The sequence below is a fragment of the Notolepis coatsorum genome (genome assembly GCF_963971535.1).
Source record: "Notolepis coatsorum genome assembly, chromosome: 2".
Taxonomy (NCBI): Eukaryota; Metazoa; Chordata; class Actinopteri; order Aulopiformes; family Paralepididae; genus Notolepis; species Notolepis coatsorum.
The window spans coordinates 214584078-214600712 of NC_140166.1; the positions used below are offsets into that span (position 1 = coordinate 214584078).

Genomic DNA, 16635 nt, shown 5'->3' on the forward strand with positions numbered 1-16635 from the left:
AAATTGTTGCACCTGCGAGATATGTACTTTGCAGGTATGCATTTTAAATGTACGAGTAAAAAAAAGTATGTTTTATTTTTTCTGAAATGTAATTGAGTAAAAGTACAAGTATACAGGGTGGCGCAGCAGTCTAAGCATCTGCCCACCACCACAGAGACGATGGGATCGAATCCAGCTGTGGTGCTTCCGGCTTGGCCGACCGTCCATACTAACACAATTGGCAGTGTTAGAGGGTGGGAAGCCGACGTGGGTGGGTCCTGGTCGTTGCAAAACAGCGACTCCTATAGATCGGTCGGGGCGCCTGCACAGCGAGGTCGGGTCCTGGGGGAGGTAGTGTGACCTTCCACACGTTACACTCTCCCAGTGAGAGTCCGCGCTGCCAGGTGAAAAGAAGCGGTGGGCTGGGTACACATGTGTCGGAGGAAGCATGTGATAGTCTCCGCCCTCCCAGACCGACGGTAGGGGGTAGAGTGCGCAACGACCAGGTAGGGGATTGGGAATTGGCATAACGACTAACATTGGGATGGGAGAAAAACGGAAAAAGAAAGGGGGGGGAAAAGAATAAAAAAAATAAAATAAAAAAAGGTACAAGTATACAAACCTAATAATACTTGAGTAAAGTACAAATCCCCAAAAACAGTACTTAAGTATTGTAACAAAGTACAATTACTCAAGTACTTTACACCCCTGGCACCTAATTTGATTGCTGCTGGTACCACAGTCCTACGCAGAGCTGCGCGTGCTGGTACAGAATAATCAGAATGCTTCTCATAATTGTAGACATTTCCTAGTACACAGTGTCCACAATGGATAGCATAGATTTATTTCATATCTTATCCTAGACCTTGGCAGCTGATGCTCATGCCTGACATGCATTCAATGGAGATTTTTTTCCATTTAATTTAATTTTTATTTATTCGTACATGGAATTATTACAGTCCAACATATCAATATTATGCTCCACTAAATTCCATGGCCGAAAGGAACAGGAAGAAGAAAAATCGTATTTGTACCTGCCCCTACACACATACAGTACACTGATAGGCTAAGTGCAATGTTTACCAAACCAAACAAAATGTACATACTTATTTATCAGAAATGGAAACATCAACACAATTAAATTAACATAAATAAATCAGTTAAATTGCATATTTAGGTTCATTCATTTATACACACACACACATTTATCTATATATTTATATAATGTATTCTATATTATACTTCTATATACTATACTATATAATTGTATTATTTGAATTTTATTATAATATAACTAAATCATACTATTTATACTACACTATATTGTGTATAGTATTTCCCCCCCCTAACGCCCTTCTCTTATTGGTCCACAGGGCTTTCCGTCTTGCCATGAGTTTTGTGGAGTATTCAGATTTCATTGCGGAAGGGGACATCGCCATTGTTTACCTGAGCCATGATTCCATGATGCCAGTCAAAGTGCAGCAGGGCGCACAGACGCAAACGAAGTACGGCGTCATCCGCCATTCCACCGATCTGATTGGCCGGCGCTACGGCTCAAAGGTCACCTGCAGCAAAGGCGGTTGGGTCCACGTGCTGCATCCGACCCCAGAGCTGTGGACACTCAACCTGCCCCACCGCACGCAGATCCTGTACACCACAGACATCGCCAACATCACCATGATGCTGGAGCTCAAGCCGGGGTCCGTCGTCTGCGAGTCTGGTGAGTAGGGCTGCACGATTTTGGGAAATAATCTAATTGCGATTTTTCTGACATATTGCGATTGCGATTAACACTTTGAGTGCCAATGATGAGAAATCTCGTTATTTAATCGTTATTGCTTTTATTAGCGATATCCATTCATTCTTCATCAATCTAGCCTCACGTTACCATTGGGACTGTCTATGAGCTCGAACAGGGAAAATACAGCCCCCTATCGTCTCCCGGATGGTAATGCACCCATTGGATTGGACTCAATGAAAATGTATGAGAAGAAAAAACATGATTTGCGATTATAATTTGTATTTCTTTTAAGCAGCCCCACAGAGGTTTATTGTAAAATGCGGCTTGAAAATGTTTTTTTTTACCTGGGAATCGATACCGGTACCCAACGGTACCATTTTTTTCTGTACTTACTCTCCCTCTCTGAAGACTAAACTTCACAACACACAATCTAAAACCCCTTACCTCCCTCTCCCAAACCGATCTTGTATCTCAATGGGACTTCCTGGTTAAATAATAAAAAAAAAAAAGATTTGCGATTTCTTTTTTTTTGCGATTTGCTAATTGCATCATTACAAATCGCGATTTCGATTTAAAATCGATTAATCGTTCAGCCCTACTGGTGAGACGAAATCACTCTGTTTCTATTAGACCCCCCCCCCCCCGTTTAAATGCAGGCTAGTTTGTTCAACGTTGCACCGGCCCACCTTACTGAAACACCTGTCGAGGTCTAGCAGGGTCCTTTCCATCCCTAGGCTACTCAAAACATTATGACGTTGGGTGAATGGGTGTTGTGTTTCATACAGTGGTTTCTTGTGATTGCAGGAGAGCGTTGTGTAGACAGTGAGTTTAATAATTTTCTGTTCTTTTATATGGGGGCGACAGTGGATCTGGAGGTAGAGCGGTCGTCTGGTAATCGGAAGGTTCCTGGTTCGATTCCCTCTCCTCCCGCCCCGGGCAGCGCGTCGAAGTGTCCTTGAGCAAGACACTTAACCCCTAACTGCTCCCGATGAGCAGGTTGGCACCTTGCAACCGTCGTCGGTGTGTGACTGTCTGGGTGAACGTGAGGAACAAAAATTGGGAGTGCTTGGCGATCATACTTTTAAATGCAGCGAAAGAAGGAGGAACCTTCAGCTTCAGAGTCAGTCGGAGGGCATTCCAGCCAGGTGTTGGAAGCATCAAAGGAAAAAGCAGTTTTCCTAGTTCAGAGCCAACTGGAGGAACCCTATGAACCAACCAGTCATTTGAACGTGTAAAGAATAGGTTCCAAGATTCCATTCCAACAGTGTTGCGACCAACATCTGTGATCCTCCAAAGATGGCGACCAGTGTCCGTGGTGACCGTCTAGTGTCCCAAGCGCTACACATCGTTTCTCATCCTATGTATCCTCTTCCTCTTCCTCCTTTGGCTTCTCTCTCTCTGCCATCAGCGTCGAGGGTCACCTTCGTCTTCTATCTGATTTGATGCAAACACCTGGCCTCTATGGGTGTGATGATTGGTGCAGTTTCACCAGGCCGTGAGGCAGAAGGGGGTTTGGGGTGTGTGTATTGCGTGGGGGGGGGGTTGGCTGCCGTAGTGCTCCATCACACGATACTGCAGTGCTGTTGTTCCACTACGCCTGGCTGGCACATGATTGATGGGACATGGGCGGGACTAGGCACGGCAACGTCCCGTTTTTCGCTGCCGCATATATCTGTGGCCCGCAGATTTAACATTGTGCGATTTCCCTATGCACTTAACGAGTTCCCTATGCAGTTAACGAGTTCCCTATGCACTTAACGAGTTCCCTATGCAGTTAACGAGTTCCCTATGCACTTAACGAGTTCCCTATGCACTTAACGAGTTCCCTATGCACTTAACGAGTTCCAGTTCCCTATGCACTTAACGAGTTCCCTATGCACTTAACGAGTTCCCTATACCTATGCACTTAACGAGTTCCCTATGCCTATGCACTTAATGAGTTCCCTATGCACTTAACGAGTTCCCTATGCCTATGCACTTAACAAGTTCCCTATGCACTTAACAAGTTCCCTATGCACTTAACGAGTTCCCTATGCACTTAACGAGTTCCAGTTCCCTATGCAATTAACGAGTTCCCTATGCACTTAACAAGTTCCCTGTTCCCTATGCACTTAACGAGTTCCCTATGCACTTAACGAGTTCCCTATACCTATGCACTTAACGAGTTCCCTATGCCTATGCACTTAACGAGTTCCCTATGCACTCAACGAGTTCCCTATGCACTTAACGAGTTCCCTATGCCTATGCACTTAACGAGTTCCCTATGCACTTAACGAGTTCCCTATGCCTATGCACTTAACGAGTTCCCTATGCACTTAACAAGTTCCCTATGCACTTAACGAGTTCCCTATGCACTTAACGAGTTCCCTATGCACTTAACGAGTTCCCTATGCACTTAACGAGTTCCCTATGCACTTAACGAGTTCCCTGTGCACTTAATGAGTTCCCTATGCACTTAACAAGTTCGCTCATATCCGCTCTGAAACTCTCATAACACATAATCGCACGCCAAGCGCAACACCTACTCGATTATACCGTAGATACAGTATATAGTGTGATAAGAAACACGAAAAGGAAAACTCAACCCAGCCGTGGAAATAATTACATCTTTATAGCTCCCGTCTGTTAAAAAAAATTTACTCCCTCTTCATCATCTTCTTCTGATGAATTGTCATCAAACGCGCTACCATGGTAACAGCCGTTTAATTAGCTTTACGAGCTTTATGAAACACAAAGGTGAACGCGTGTAGAAGAAGAACGTGGAGGTAAAGATTCTAAAGATGGAGCTCTAAACGCTAGGGCGGGGTTTTCATCACCAGACTACATATATGGCACTAGCGAGCTGAGGCACTGCGGGGGAGGGGTACATGTGCATGCAGTGGGTCCAGACGTCCAATCAAATTGATAGGAAGATTGCTTACTCAGCTCTGCCCACCCCCTCCTCCTCCCGTCAGCACTGTGGAGAGAACCGCAACATGCCTGCAGTGATGTCAGCTTCTCCATGCGTAGGCACTCTGGAGGGAAACTGCTGTCTCATTCACGCCCCCACATGTGCATGAAGGGCGGGGGGGGGGGGGGGGTGTATGAGGCTGAGACAGCAGCCGCAATGCACCGTCATGGTCGTCAACCAGTATTACCTGTGGCTTATTCGTAATCCATCTTCTGATTACACAGGTTTTTCCGGTGGGAATTACAGGCTCATCAATTGATCCCGTTTTTTTTTTTTTTTTTGTGATAATATTTTTTTTTACATGTAACAAAACACAACACAATACAGTAACAACAATAATACACAAGACATCACAGGACAGTACTTCAACAATAATAACTACAATAACGACAATACAACCAGAAATAACAAAAATTATAAATACAGAGTGCAAAAACCAAATCATATTATCACAGACATCACAAAAAACACTTCCTCACCCACTCCCACCCCAGGACCCCTCAGGACCGACCCCGCTTGGCCGCTAGATCATGGCCTTTACCTTCTCGGCCGCTGAGGCCCATAGTTCAATGTTGGATTGCCCAACTCCAATCACCCGAGCAGTGGAGATCTCCATCTAAATTACATCCAAAAGTGTCAAAAGACCATTGATCCGTCTGTCTACCACCACAGAGACAGTGGGATCGAATCCAGCTGTAGTGCTTCCGGGTTGGCCGACCGTCCATACTAACACAATTGGCTGTGTTAGAGGGTGGGAAACCCGGCGAGGGTGTGATAGTCTCCGCCCTCCCGGACCGACGGTAGGGGGTAGAGTGTGCAACGACCAGGAAGGGGATTGGGAATTGGCATAACGACTAACATTGGGATGGGAGGAAAAAAAAAAGACCAATTGATCATTGTACCTTTTTCAGGTTGTTTCCACCTCATGGCTAATTGATCCCGTTCTTGTAACATAGCGTGGAACTTCGACACCAGCTCGAGCACCTCTTTGTAGAATAAAAACCTTCACATCGGATTAAATTCCCCCCCAGATTACACCCGCTGCGATTTATGAATAGTAGTGATGCACCGATGTGAAAATTGTGGCCGATACCGATATTAATATTGCTGTTCTGGCCGATACCGATATTTACCGATGTCGATAGCTCTGTATAGAAAACACTTTTTTATGATAATCAAATAAAGAGCTATTTTCCAAAACGCATTTTTGTTTTTTACTTTTGTAACTTATTTTCAGAAATGACTGATATTTTGAAACTATTTAAGGCCAAAACATGTAAAAAGATAAAAAAAAAAACATTTTTATTTATTTTATTTTTAAATATCGGCCCTATCTTGATATCGGACCGATACCGATGTGTAAAAAAACGGCCATGTCGGCCGATATTATATCGGCGGCCGATATATCGTGCATCACTAATGAATAGATGATAAAAAAAACTTGTCTTATCGAATTACACGTTGAATGTGTTTCATCAGCCGCGTGTGTTCGGGCAACGAGAGCCATTACTGATCTGCTGAGCAGCGCCTGTACGACACAGAGGTGCCTCGTCTAACGAGCTGAAGCCAGAACGTGCTGCTGTTCCAGGGCGTGACTTTGTGATTGAGCTGCGTAAACAGGTGGCGATTACAAGTGATAATTGTGTTTGCTGTTCTGACCTGGTCTACACGCGCATGCACACACACACACACACACACACACACACACACACACACACACACACACACACACACACACACACACACACACACGTGTATGTGAACACCATGTGTGCTGATGGAACACTCGGTAATGTAGAGAAGTCACCTTGCAGAGAGGTGGTACAGCCGGTCTCTCCTTCCCTCATGTGTATTCTGTTGTTTAAATGTACAGATGTAAACACTGTAATCTGTGTTGCATGTACCTGACAAACTGAACTGTTTGTATTACAGTTAGTAACAGTTTCGATTTTTATTTAAATAGAGAGAGAGAGAGAGAGAGAGAATGCTCGGAGCATTTTAGTAACGTTACATTTTCAACAAGATTGCTGCTATTTAAACACTTCATGGAAACGGGGTAACGTTAACCTTATGTCGACTGTAGTATTGTATGACCTCGACATAACGTTTAAACGTTAACGTTACTCCGTTTCCATGCAGTAATTATAAAAGTGGCCAGCTAAACTAAGGGAGCTAACGGCTAGCAGTAGCTAACGTTAGCTGATAGATGCCTGTAACGTTACTAACAACTTATCAGCTGTTGATATTATGCGCCATTAGTAGACAACGTATCATGTATTAAACTATAGTTAATGGTTTAATGCTTCAGTCACAGTGACGCTGAAAGAGCAGCTGTCACGAACCTCTCATTTCTTTATGGAGATCCGCGTTGGCACTGATCTGTAACACCGCTTGCAAATAGCATTGGGGCATCTTCCTTAGCTTGTCCTTCGTTGTTTACTTTAAACCCGAAGTACCTCCAAACAGCACTTCTGCTGTTTTCTTTATCCACAAGCACAAGTTGCGGATGCTCTGCATTTGCCATCTTCAGCTAAAATGTTTGTCGGCTCTGTGAGGGGGAGGGCTGGAGGAGGCGGAGGGGCAAGCGTGCTCTGAACAGCGTGTCAACAACTTGCGGTAGAACACTCGCCAGCTGGTACCGATACTGCAGAAACTATCGGTATTTCGGGAAATGAGTATCAAAACCATTTTAAATATTCAGTATCGATATGTATCGATACTTCGATATTTTTGACAACACTAATTTGTACATGCTGCTACATGCTGCTATGATGCCTGAATTTCCCCAAGGGGATCAATAAAGGAATGTCTTATCTTATTTTATCTTGGATGGAAGGAAGGAGAGAGAGAGCAACAGAGGGAGAGAGACTGAAGGAGAGAGAGAGAGCAACATATGGAGAGAGATGGAAGGAGAGAGAGAGAGCAACAGAGGGAGAGAGAGAGACTGAAGGAGAGGGAGTGACACTGAAGGAGAGAGAGAGCAACAGAGGTAGAGAGACTGAAGGAGAGAGCAACAGAGGGAGAGAGACTGAAGGAGAGAGAGAGAGCAACAGAGAGAGACTGAAGGAGAGGGAGAGAGACTGAAGGACAGAGAGCAACAGAGGGAGAGAGACTGAAGGAGACAGGGCAACAGAGGGAGAGAGACTGAAGGAGAGAGAGAGCAACAGAGGGAGAGATGGGACGACATGCGACACAAGTCAGGTCAAGAGGCAGACTGGAACTTAGGGTTGCAGACAGACGGCATAGAACATCCAACCTGAGCATACAATGAGCAATGCGACACTGTGAAGATGCACACACATGCATATATATATATATTATATTAGGGTGACTGACCATATTTTTATTTCCAAAAAAAAGAGGACATGCTGGCCCCAGCCTCGAGATTCTTAATGATGCTCAAAGATGCCTTATTGTTTTAACCTCTTAACACTTTGAGTGCCAGGGACGTCATAACTAGTTTTATTAGCCCCCCCCACTGAGTGCTACGGACGACAAATATCGTTTTTATTGTTTTATTAGCGATCTGAAATCATATTTCATCAACCGAGTCTCCCGTTGGTACAGCAGCCCCTACAGGAGCTCAGAATGGAAAAAAGCGCCCCCTATCATCTATCCTTGTGTAACTGCAGGTCAGTCGCTTAGACTGACCTGGGATCTGTAGATATGTAGGGGCGGAGCCAGCTGGTTCCTTGTGCTGGTAAGAAGTCTGATCAACATGAAAGTCATCGCGGGACGGGAATCAGCCTGGAATATATATTTACAGCAGCCAATACTCAATCAATAAGCGTGATCGATATTTGGAATGGCGATCAGGAATTGGAATGATCTTTTTGGAGACCATCTGATAGGGCTGGGCGATATGGAAAAAAATCATATCGCGATAACGATATGATAATTTTATTTTATTTCTCGATATCGATAATTATCGAATTGTTATAAGTATAAAAAAAAATTAAAAAAAAAAAAAACATTTTTTTTTTGTTTTTGTTTTTAACAACAGATGTATGTTTATTTTGCAGCAATTCTTTGTCATTGCCGCCATCTTTAGTGTTACATCCCCTCACACTCCAGTTCTCAGGCTGCAGCTGGTTTAAAAGCTAAAGTAAACCGGCTTCTCTGCTGGCTGTGGCTCCAGAGGAGTTGAACAGTTCTGGCTCTGCTAGTTTATTTTCGATCTTTTGGCGCTTTTTTGGTGGACAAACCACCGCACGCACATGTGCACTGTGACTCATGACTGGAGTCTAGTTCTGCTAGCACACATAGCCTACTGTGTACAGACGGTTTCAAAATGTATTTTAAATTAGAAAGCAAACAAAATAAATGGACAAGAGAAAAAGAAATCTGAATTTGGTCAGTATTGTCATTTGGACAAGCAAAGCCATTACTTTAAGTTGCAGGCAAGAAAGACAAGTCTGTCCACTGTCTCTGGTTTTAAAACTGCCCTGTTGCAGGTAAAAAAAAAAAAACGATTTTTCGATTTTTTTTTTATTTCGATATTCGATATCGATTATTAAAATATATCGCGATATTTATCGTTATAGTTATATCGCCCAGCCCTACCATCTGATCTGAGGTAAGGAATCTATTTTACCAGTCTTGGGATAATCAGAGTTGTATTCGCTGAGATCTCAGCGTTTGCCCTATGTGTTATGTGGCTGTTTGTGCGCGATCGCTGATGAGGAAATAAGAGAATCGATTTTTCAGATCGCCTCTATAGCGTGCATACGTACACATATACTATCGATAATCTAGTGTTTATTTGAAAACAATTCATAAATAGGCCGAAAAATTACAATGTTTTTGTGTATTCTAGAATATTCCAGTAAATGTCTTTTATCATGGAATCTTTATATTTTCCTTGAAAACGAGGGCTTTTCAAAATGCTATAAAACAAAAATTAACCGATAAAAAAACAATCCGCTTCGACAATGTTGACTGGAAAACGAGTCATTGATAAGCGACGGGCAGATTAGACACATAGCCATAATTTAAAACATAGATTAGGCGTTTTTAAGATAACATTGAAGTGGATGGTGGCATTCAACAGGTAAATTAAGGTTAAGCACTGGCTCTGAAAGTGTTAACATGCACCCAGAAAAGCGGCTATTTCTTTTACTTGAACTTGAGGACTGCATACTTTTTTTGCAAAGCTTATCTTTATGCTTATAGCACATGCATAAGCCTGGTGTCTTTTGAAAGATAACATTCTGAAGTCACTAATGCAAAAAAGGAAAATCACTTTTAGTGCTAATGAAATAGAGTAGCATAAGTCTGAACTTGACTTGAACTTGTGTACTCACATTTTTCTGTAGTGGTTGCAATATCCCAAATTTAACCACATAACATGCGCCCAGAAAAGCGGCCATTTTTCCGGGCAAAATAGGAAATCTTTTATATAATATATAGGGATGGGAATTGATAAGATTTTATCGATACGATTCCATTATAGATTCTGCTTATCGATCCGATTCTTTATCGATTCCCTTATCGCTTCCTGATAAATTTATAATTTAAATAAATAAATTGGAAATGCAACAGAACTAAGCTGGTTAGAATACCAACATGCAACTTGACATTTCTGATTGATTGTCATTTATTGTTGAGCCCCCACCAAAATGGTCACAATTTCGAGCCCTTACAAATTTTGTGACTGCTCGGTGACACTCGTTCACCTTTTCCTTTTTTTGATCCACTTTTTCTCCCCATTTTCTATTTTTCTCCCATCCCAATTTCGTATTATCCAATTCTTCACTCCCCTGTCTTGAACGTTGCTAGACTATGCCTCCCACAGGTCGGTTGTAGTGAGGACAGAAGCCTTGCATCACGTGTCCCCTCCGATACACGAGGAGGCAGCCTGTCGCATCTTTTCACCGCAGCAGCTCGAACTCTCAGTGGCGAGGAGTAACGCGTGGGAGGCTCACGCTGCCCCCACTACTTCCTGCTTCCGTCGCACCGGCGTCACCAAACCGACCTGTAGGAGTCGCTGTCCACAACGTCAAATCCCCACCCACCGGCTTTCCCACCTTCTAACACTTGCCAATTAATTGTGTTAGTATGAACGACCGGCCAGCCGGTAGCAACGCAGAGAGCTGGGCTCGAACCCAGCGTCTCCTGCGTTAGTGGCGAGCGCCTTGCCCACTGCGCCAATCAGCCGCCCTCGTTCACCTTTTCCTGAGTCAGTTTACCCCCGCTCTGCTAGCGTGAAAGGATTTAGCTGAGGTGCGTGAGAACCACTAGCTGCAGCCTCAGTCTATTGTGATCATCTAAAATGGATGAAATGGTAGAATATTTATACAGTGAAAGCATTCGTTTTCATTTAGGTTTTCCTAGTCAAGGAATCAAATAGTCTGCTCTGGCTGCATGCGTAGCGCTAACGTTATTGTTTAAAATGCGCAACTGTCAGAAAAACATGGCATCGATAAGAGGAATCGATAGTCACGGAGGCATGCGATTCCAGGAATCGGACAATTAGGTTCCGGTTCCCAACCGGTTCCGGTTCTCGATTCCCACCGATATATATATATATATATATAACATCACCATAATCAAGCATAGTCATAAAAGTCAAGCAGTATATCCCAGTATTGTCGGCATAAAGGTTATACCTTCAAACTAGTGTAGTGGTCCCAATTTTCCCTTGATTACAGTTTTTCTCAATTGCTTTGGTGCATTTTTCTGATCAGAATTAAAGTTCTCATAACTGTTAGTTCAACCTCAACAACATTTTGTCATTTGTGCACATCATAGTAGCAGTTTCTCATTCCTCCGAACAAATTGCAAATGCTTTTGGACATGCATCAATTGCTTTCATACAATTCTCTGCTGTTTTATAACATTATCATTTGCTTATGTCATGTCAGTCAAAATTAACTATACTTATGACTGCTGAATAGTCATTCCCTATACAACTAATAGTCCTCATTTCATTGCTTGAGTCATTACATACAAAAATGTTGAAGTAGTTGTCCAAATCTGTCAATCACGGCCTCACAATGGCTGAGGCTGGTCGAAGGGTGCAGCCAAATGTTGAGGGAACCACTGTAAATAAAATTACTGTATTCAAACATTTCGTCGGGAGAGCAGGTGTGTATACTGGACAGTAATTCAGCACTAAACAATCTGCACTGCACTACTGCCATTGTGTCATACATGAAGCTTGCAGTGGGACAAGAACTTGTCACTTTTTACATTTAGACAGCTTTACTGCACTGCAGCACAGATGTACTGTATTGTAGTGTAAAGTAGTGTTACAGTAAAGATTTGCTATATTTACAGTATGGTACTGTACTGCAGCATTTTACAAGTGGGAAGCACTGTTCTTGTACACTACAGTAATATGGGTTACTGTAAAGTAGTATATCATGTTTGCTGTACATTACTGTAATTTTACTCTGCACCACATAGGATTGCAAGACAACCTTGCAGAGGTGGAAGAGGGCCCCTTTTTACTCCGCAACAAGAGGAAGCCATTTGTGCAATGGTGATTGCAAACAATGCCATAAGGTTGAGAGAGATACAAAGCGCTGTTATAGAGGATGACAATATCTTTGGGAATATTGAATCTGTTTCAATCGCTACAATTGACGGGGGCAAGTGCTCAGGGGAAATTAAATGCGCATGAAACAATTGTAGTACAATGTGCCATTTGACCGGAACAGCGACAGAGTGAAGGAGATCCGCCACCAGTATGTACAAGTAAAACATTTATGTGTTCTGCATACTCTAATGTTCAGTGCTGTAAAGTTACTTTGTATAGTGCCATGCGGTACACTTACATGACAGTTCATACTGTACAATATGTTGTCCAAAATGCATTATGTTACACAGGAAAAGTTTATAGTTTTTCTCTCTCTCTCTTCTGGGATAAAGCGTGTACCAGGGAACCGCTGCACACATTATACGTTGATGAGGCGGGTTTCAATCTGGCAAAAGGTAGAAGGCGTGGAAGAAATCACATTGGACAGAGAGCAACCATTGATGTCCCAGACCAACAAGGAGGGAATATTACAATGTGTACAGTAATGTGTACAGTAATGTGTAACTGTAGATGTCAAATGGCTGTGCAAATAGTGTTTAGTGCTGTCTTGAGCATTTTCAGGTAGTGTCACCAAGATCTGACTTTTGCATTGGAAAACACTTACAGAGTGATCTGTCATAATGAAAACATGAGAACCATTTGACTATCTTGTTCATAAACAATGGTGTCAGGACTTTTCATTTTGATGACACTGACACTTTCATTGACATGAATACTTGCTTTTGAAGAAGGAACTATCCATTTTGAGCAAGTGACACACTTGTGCAGGTTATCAACTAGGTTTTGCAGTTTGTACTAATTGTTATTGTTTTGAGAAATGCACTAACTGTTGTGCAAATCTAAATAGTGATGTGAGAAATGCACCAAAGCGACTGGGAAAAACTGTAATCCCAAATACCCAAATGTCCTTTGTCTCCCCTGATCAATCAGTCACCACCCATTGTCTCTCACCTCCAATACCTAAACCATCCCCCTTCCGGCCCCCCATGCGTCTCCCTCCCCCTCTTTCCCCATCCCTAGCTCACCTGGACATCCTGTCACCCCTCCTTCACCCTTCTCCAGCCCTCCCCCACCCTTCTCCAGCCCTCCCCGACGCCATAATCTTTCCTACCTGGTCACCTGACCACACCCCCTTTTGGTCCGGTACGAAGGTTATTCTAGGAGCTCTCTGGGGGAACCTGGCCTCATATCCTGGTGGAGTCATCCGCCATAACTCTTAACTAACGTATATTTCGATACATCTGTTTGGGTTAATAAATCTGTATTAACCAAGTCTATTTTGCATTCTTGCTCCGGCTAATTTCCTCCACAGTTCCAAGGTCACGAGTTCCTATATTCATCCAAGGTTCCAAGGTCATGGGTTCCTATACTCATCCAAGGTTCCAAGGTCATGGGTTCCTATACTCATCCACGGTTCCAAGGTCATGAGGACTATCAGAAGAAACTGTATACCAGATGGCTTCCATAGAAGCCAGTGACGTAGTGGTTAACACGGTTGCCTCACAGTTAGAAGGTCCGACCTGGGTTATTTCATTAACCCTTATTTAACCTGTTTAGACCCATTGAGATAAAAATATTTTCCAAGAATGGCAGCAGTACAGCAGTTTCATACAGCGCGCACACACGCACATATATTCATACAAACAAATTAGCTCAAAAGTGCTTTACAGTAAAAGTGCAGGGAAGCCATGTGATCCTATTTCAATTTAAAACAATTACAAACATCAATAGAGTCCGTTTTCTATAGATTTTACCATGCCTTTTAAATTCATAAAGAGTGACTAGATCCTGGAGTTTAACTTCATTTCCCAGGCCATTCCATGCAGATGGTGCAGAAAACATGAAGGCCTTCTTTTTCGTAATTCAATCCCAACTCTATGTAACGACACTGACCCGCCCTTGTGTTGTAATTCTGCTAGGAGACTCGGGCAGATGGAATGCTCACCACATGTGCCACTGGAATGTTCATCCACAGCGATGCCCCAGCATCTCATGCACCAAACCAATACTGGTTTTCCATTGATAAATAGTTTTTTTGTGATCAAATCTTTCTTTATTTTTCTCTTTTTCCACATGAAACAAGACACAACACAATACAGTAACAATAATAACAAACAAGACATCACAAAACAGTAACCGCAATAATAATAATAACAATAATGAAAAATTATTTTGGTTAAAGACATTTCTAAAAGACATTTCTTCCCCCAATTCCCACCCCAGGACCCCTCAGGACCAACCATCCCGACCTCGCTCTGCTGCTAGATCATTGACTTTACTCTCTCAGCTGCCGATGCCCACAAATTAATGTTCGATTCTTTAACTCTAATTACCCGAGCTGTGGAGATCTCCAAATAAATTGCATCTAAGAATGTTAAAGCCCAATTAATTATTGTGGGTTTGTCGGGTTGTTTCCATCTCATAGCTACCATTGATAAACTGTTATCAAGGTTTCTGTGAACGTCATCATAGCTGTACCAGCTGTACCATATAGATCTGAATGGGAATGTTCTACGCATCAAAGTTCTACGCTTTAAGCCTCATGCATTAATTACCCACGTATTACTAGACGTCTTGTTCCATGAATAGACCATAAACCTTTATGAGTCACAAGTTCTTCTTGATCTTTTGCATCAAAGCAAAGCTGGGTTGGGGGGGGGGGGGGGGGGGGGGGGCGCATGGGTTCCCCAGCAGAAAAAAGGCCAAGTCCTGCCTTGTCCACCCAAAATCTTAATTTCAAACCTTTATTTTAACTTGTGAAACACTGAGGTCACCTTTATTTACAGCGTCGACGAGCTTACGAAACAAAGACCGTTCATCAGCAATACATCCTTACATACATATAAATACTAGGGGTGTAACGATGCGACCTCACAACGATTAATTTCGATTACGATTATTCAGGCAACGATTCAATGCATCATGAAATCTCTTTATGTGACCACGATTCATTTTCGATGAATTTTTTATAAATTTTCTATCCGTTAATTCCCCAAAAAAATTTGAATACACAAATGTGGCTGGGGGAACTGATTCACTCAGCATGAATGGACTATAGGTCAATAAAAACAATACACACAAAAAAGAAACATAAAAATAAAAAATATTTTTCCCCCCCGATTATAATAGATTCTAACATATTCAAATCGATGCAGTTGAATCGATGCATTTAGATTAATCGATGCATCGTTACACCCCTAATAAATACATATAACAATAAAGTTCAGCTAAGACGGTTACAAGTCGACACACAGTGGTCGGAGATCATACTTTTAAATGCAGCAAGAGAAGGAAGAACCTTCAGAATCAGTTGGAGGTCATTGCAGGTGTTGGAAGCATCAAAGGAAAAAGCTTGTTTTTCCTAGTTCAGAGCAAACTGGAGGAACCCTACGAACCAACCAGTCATTTGAACGAGTAGAATAGGTTCCAAGATTCTATTCCAACAGTGTTATGATGTAAGAGGGAAGTTTACCAATCAGGGCTTTAAGAATAAACACATAGTTGATAGTTATGCCTTTCAACCAGTGGTGCAGTCATAATATCAGAACTGCCTGGACGACGCCACGCGCACACGCATACATGTTCCCTCGCTTGCGCACAGAACAGATGATTATTATGCATAAATAGTAGGAAACATGTTTGTATAGGAAATTACTAGTTTTAGTTTAGTTTTTGTAAATATTGCCTTGAAATAGAGAGGCTGAAAAAGGTAGCAGGATGTAGCCTTCAATATATAAAGAAATTATATTGTCAACAGATATGGTTGAAAAACAAACAATGTTTTAAATGTAATTGTAGTTACAATTTCTTTAATTGAATTAACTTAAACTAGAAAAGTAAATACAAACTAAATTAACAATGTAACTTAGTTTACAGAAGGACAGTTTCCTTCTGAAGCACAACTTAATGTCTCATCCTTCCAGTCGGGACCACAGATCAAGCAAACCCCCACCAATTGGTACAGGGCTTGTATTTTGGTTTGACTCTTCTCGTTCTTTGTTATGCTATTGGTATCCTATTATTATTATGCAAAGTCTAGGTGATAGATAAGTGCCGGGTACTTGGCGCACGGCGCGACGAGTCCAGTGAAAATTGTGAACGCATTTTTGTGTGCGCGCGTGCACATCCGTGCACGACTGCGCACACATCCGTGCGTGATTGCACGCACTTCTGCTCAGCGAACTGCTAGAACGGCGTGGTACTGGGTGGTACCACCACTGCATCACTGCTTTTAACCAGAGAAGGCCATCCAAGGACACAGTGGTGGGTATCATACCTGTCATAAAGGACACAGTGGGGGGCGGTCAGGTGGCGTAACGGAGATTGCGTTCGTCACCAAACCCCGGAGCGGCTAGATTCGCCTGTTCGAGTCCAGCTCACAGCTCCGGCGTTGTCACCAGCTTGGCTGGCCGTTCACACTAATAC

The 16635-nt window shown here is 42.6% G+C and overlaps 1 protein-coding gene across 1 annotated transcript in view; it reads left to right on the top strand.

Moving 5' to 3' along the window:
- The window catches only part of trmt61a (tRNA methyltransferase 61A), a 44956-nt gene that overhangs the window by 966 nt on the left and 27355 nt on the right, over positions 1-16635 (top strand). Inside the window, exon 2 of the mRNA XM_084308852.1 lies at positions 1353-1699. Within this exon, the coding sequence (XP_084164978.1) occupies positions 1369-1699 (331 nt within the window). The 5' untranslated portion in view covers positions 1353-1368. The remainder of the gene's footprint in view (positions 1-1352; positions 1700-16635) is intronic.